A 5,471-nucleotide genomic window follows, 5' to 3' on the forward strand; every position below is an offset into this window, starting at 1 on the left:
CGTTAATGGGTTAAGGACTTAGATAGAGTTTAGTAAAATATGCACACGTCTTTGTGAAAAGTGTATAAAGTAACTACGACGTTATGCTTGTGAATGAATGTAATACCAAATACTATGATTTGCTTCTGAACTTAAGACTTTATGCCTAAAATATTTAGTGCTATGAGAAAAGAAGTAAAATTTTGAGTTTATGCCGCTTTAATACTGAATTACCGATTAATTTAGATTATTACTTGATTGAGCAAAAATAACGCCAATAAAATAATAATATTAATAATGTACCTAATATTATTTATTTATGTTTAATTGTCCTTCAGTATTCGAGCATAACACTCAACTCCCGGCTAGTAATTTAAATTATCACAAAACAAAACTTTCTACAACAAATATTTACTTTAAAATGATTATATATTTCACTTATTAGCTAAAACAATTGAGAGCAAAACCAGAAAGTGACAATGACAATATTAGCGATAATATTAGTAATAGCAATGATATATAATAGCAATATTAGTGATAATATTAGCGGGTTAAAACTACACTATCTCGCTCTAACTAGTCCTGGATGCAACCCTTTGGTCATAAAATAGGCACTACCTGAATCCGAGGAGTGTCTAACTTAATGAATTTACATATCTTTTATAGACGCGGTGGTAGTTTTGTAAAATAAACAGGCTGATATTACACGTTTTTGTCCAAAAATATATCTTTTTTCAATTCCGGAATTTTCGAGATTATGTGTTTCAATTCCGGAACTGTAATATCGGAAAAATTGTCCGAAATTCCGGAATTTCGAGATTCCGGAATTCCGGAATGCAAGCCCTATATCGGATATATATCAACTTCGATATGTAATATGTATCCATTTTGTATGGAAAGCATATTATTATTTTGTTGCATTATTTATGAATACAACTTAAGGAAAATTCTACTAAAAATCATAACATTTAGCAGAAAAACAGTAACAAACACAAAAAACTATATTTTTAACAATGTAAAATTTTTTTAAAACCATTTTTGTATTGCAATATTTATAAAAAAATGATGTTTATCAGATTTAAAAATATATTTTTAAATATGTATGAGTCTCACGGGAGTTTTATAGTTAAAATGTTTATCAGATATTTATATCCATTGATATATATCGTCGAACCCCGCTAGATATATATCGGATATATATTGTGATATATATCCATTGATATATTTCCTCGAACCCTGTTAAAAGTTGCAAATTACTTGTTTACATTATTTTCAAATTGTATTAAACTCTACATTATACTCTCTGGATGCAAACATTTCATTTCTAGCCTGAGAAGGGTAACTTCACCCAGAGCACAGTGTGGGATCAGACCTCATTTTTGACCATGGTCTTTTTATTGTAAAAACCGGTAGCCTAGACCAAAACAATGCTACGACTAAAATTCCCGAATGTCAAGTATGACTAGTTAACCAGAAATTATTTTTTGAAATTTAGGGTAAATGTACCCGAAAATTGACTAAAACTCAAAATATCCTGAGAACGGTATCGATTATCAAAAAACGCTTTTAAGAGAACTTATAGAACTACCAATATACTATCGTATGGAATAATCAGCACGGTAATAGCATCATTCATATCGGTATTAGAACCAAATTAGTTATTTTCTATTTTGATTTTTTTTCTCGAAAGTTCCTGTATATTAGCATTTCTTTTATTTTTTTACTGAAAGGTGATTAGCTTCCCTATATGCTATAATTTTTGCATTAAGCAATTCCATAGGATCTAGAAATTATGGTGTGTTTAAACGTCCCATATAAAATCCCCATAGAGTAATTAAGCACACCATAATTTCTAGATCCTATGGAATTGCTTAGTGCAAAAATTATAGCATATAGGGAAGCTAATCACCTTTCAGTAAAAAAATAAAATAAATGCTAATATACAGGAACTTTCGAGAAAAAAAATCAAAATCGAAAATTACTAATTTGGTTCTAATACCAATATGAATGATGCTATTACCGTGCTGATTATTCCATACGATAGTATATTGGTAGTTCTATAAGTTCTCTTAAAAGTGTTTTTTGATAATCGATACCGTTCTCAGGATATTTTGAGTTTTAGTCAATTTTCGGGTACATTTACCCTAAATTTCAAAAAATAATTTCTCGTTGACTAGTCATATTTGACATTCGGGAATTTTAGTCGTAGCATTGTTTTGGTCTAGGCTACCGGTTTTTACAATAAAAAGACCATGGTCAAAAATGAGGTCTGATCCCACACTGTGCAGAGCTATCATAAATATCTAAATCCTAAGAAGACATTTGTAGTGATCCTATCTTGGAGCATTATTTTTAAATGTTGATACAGTAATCCTAGGTGGTCTCTGTGTGATAAACTCAAATAAGAGTTCATGAGTAACACAGAATTAACTCATAAATGAATAAAGTATCATATTGATACTAAAATAATATAAGTGTGAACAAAGTCATCTTGAAATTAAGACTGTTAGACTATATAAACTCTTAGCAAATTTAAAGCAAATTTGATTCTCTTCTCAATCAGGTTGTTTTAGTATAAGTACTGATACTTCATACATCTAAAAGTTAAGCTGATAAAATGCTGACCAAGTCAAATTTACAGTTTCATGCATAAACTTTATCTACATAATAATTATAGTTGATGTGGCAAATGATGATCCCTATGACAGTTTCTGAAAGTGACTTTTGGAGAAACTTAAATTCAAAAATAAAACAGGTATAATTATATTTTAGATATGCAATAATTTTAAATCTTTGAAAGTTTGTGCATACTAAAAACTGTCATAGGTAATATCATTAGCTGTATCAAGTGTATGGTAAAAAAATAGGTTACCTTGGTGTCCGAAGAATAAAACTTTTTGTGTAATCTCCCACTTAAAACTTTTATTTATAGATACTTTGTTATATGTATTATCACAAATCCTGGTAGACTTTTAAAACACAATCACGCAACTGACAAATCTTACTGTATTTTCTTGATTACTGATTTCTCATTTAAACATAATTTACACAATAAAACACTATCTGTGACTCGACTTAGGTGTAATCGGTTCCTCATCACACTCCACTCTACACAATCATAATAGTTTATTGCATATTTGGATGGCTTTTTAATTCTCTAAACTGTCCATGTCCTTTGACATCATTAATCTCATGAAATTATATACAAAGTTGGCTAATTTACTTTAATTAATTGTAATCATTTAACTGACACAGCTCCTGCTTGCGTCTCTGACATTTGATAAAAGAAACTTAACTTTTTAAACATGATGATTTAAAGAAGTGTGATCCAATAAGGATACTTTCTTCATCAAATGTGATAATGGTTATTGCGGGAGTATCTACAAGTACTAAAGTATGAAAATATAAGATAAAGCACCTCGATTGGACAATGGTATGTATCAAAGATATTAACAACGTGATATGACGCACATCGCGGCCGACTCGGTGCCGGCGGGCCGGCTCGGCGCCCCGGCGCTCCGGCGCGGGCCGCGGGCGCCCCGGCTCGGGCTGCGGGCGCTGCGCCCCGGGCGGGCGCCACTCCATCTCCCGCCTCGCCGAGCCCTTGCAGTCTTACGAGAAATAAATGCCACATTACACTCTAGATATTAAAGCACTGTACAACAACAATAAGTTTTCTTTTCTTTTTCGGGGCTAACGTTCATTTCGCGCACGATTTCCGCGAACATTTCGTTGACGTTGGTGCGGCTCTTGGCGGAGGCCTCGACGAAGGGGCAGCCCCACATCTGCGCCAGCGCCGCGCCCTCGGGCTGCGCCACCTCGCGCTGGTGCTCCAGGTCCGCCTTGTTGCCCACCAGCAGGATGGGCACGCGTTCTGACCCCTTCACGCGCGTTATCAATTCCTTCATGGGCTTGATGTCTTGAAATGTTTGGTGATTCGTTAATGAATATACTACAACGAATCCTTGGCCGTTTTTAATATAGAGATCCCGCATAGATGCAAACTGTTCCGTGCCTGCAGTATCCAATATTTCTAAAACACATGGCGAATTGTCCACTTCTATTTCTTTTCTATAGAAATCTTCTATCGTGGGGTCATATTTTTCCATAAAGCATCCGGACACGAACTGCACAGTCAAAGCACTCTTACCGACCCCACCCGAACCCAAAACCACAACTTTGAATTCACGCATGATTGTGTTGTCTAAATCACACTTGCCAGACTTCAATACAACGTTTCAGAAACGTATTCACTGTGCTATAAAAATGTCATTGCTATGTTGGTTTATGACTCACTCGGATGCGATCACTGAGAAACGTTCACTTGCAGCAACTTTATTAATTGATAAACAGCAGCGCCATTTTAGTTCACGGTGTAGAAATACAGGTCCAATGGCATCACGGTATCAAAATCACATCAGATGACGCGGAAGCAACTCAACATTTATCAAACTAACTTGCTCTCTGCTATAGCTGACTGATCGCGGCAGCAGGTTGGTCAAAGCACTGTGTTGTCTTGTTTGATTGGTGAATGGATTGCACTAACCGGAAGCCGGTGTTACCAGTCATATTTATTTTTTACCCTGATGACGTTATGGCGTATTCATATTTACCCCAGTAGAATAGTCTAGCAAGTACAACTTAATTAGTTAATATGCTCTGTAAAACAAGTCTGTCAGTAAATAAGGACCAAGAAAACTATAGGTATCCTTTTCTCTAGCACCCTTCTTCTTTCTTTCTCCTAGACCGTTAGTCCCATTTACTTGGGGTCGGCCAGCACGATTTTGTGCGGCGTTTGTGTCAATTTGAGCTTCTTTAAGGTCTCTTTCGACTAGCACCCTAAAGAAAAGAATGCAAATAGTTTTCTTTGTTACTGACAGACTTGTTTATAGTCTGTCGTCATTTCTGTCACTAGGAAAAAACAGAAAATTCAAAAAAATGGAAAATATTGGACAAAGAAAATCTTTAAGTTGCTAGTTACTAGCGTAAGATGGTGAGATTCTTCCTATATTTTTGTTTGATTTGAATGACACAATCTTCGGTCTGTCTTCTGGCTTTTCCTTCATTTCATACAAAGTATTTCTTGAGGTTCACGTACAATTTTAAGACGCTACGGGAGCAAAAATGCTAAAAAGGAAAGGAACCCCCATTTCAATTTGGGATTTTCAGTTAAATATACTAGTGTTATTAACTAGATTTATCAAAAAAAAATGTCCATTATGAACAACTCAGTTAAAGGATATTGCGAAAAAATCTTTAAAATCGAGGTTCCGCTCTCGACTGTTTCCTCCTTTAAAACTTATTTAAACGGAAAAAAAATATGAGAATCTGAATAACAATGAAATAATCTGTGTCGGACCGTTTAGATTTATTGGCTTGAGTATTAGATTTATTGGCTTGAATGTTACCAATCTTGAGTATCACACCTTTTTTTGAGCCATATTGAAAAAGGCCGTTTTTAGAAATTTTTGATTGGCTCTAGCGTCTTTTAA

The 5,471-nt window shown here is 34.5% G+C and overlaps 1 protein-coding gene across 1 annotated transcript; it reads right to left on the reverse strand.

The window, feature by feature from the left end:
* Positions 1–2,881: 2,881 nt before the first annotated feature.
* On the reverse strand, positions 2,882–4,498 carry LOC125225479 (ras-related protein Rap-2c). Its single transcript, XM_048129222.1, has one exon. The coding sequence runs from the start codon at positions 4,170–4,172 to the stop codon at positions 3,627–3,629; it is 546 nt and encodes a 181-aa protein (XP_047985179.1). The 5' UTR covers positions 4,173–4,498; the 3' UTR covers positions 2,882–3,626.
* Positions 4,499–5,471: the final 973 nt, after the last annotated feature.

This window comes from Leguminivora glycinivorella, chromosome 4, assembly GCF_023078275.1.
Source record: "Leguminivora glycinivorella isolate SPB_JAAS2020 chromosome 4, LegGlyc_1.1, whole genome shotgun sequence".
NCBI classification, from domain to species: domain Eukaryota; kingdom Metazoa; phylum Arthropoda; class Insecta; order Lepidoptera; family Tortricidae; genus Leguminivora; species Leguminivora glycinivorella.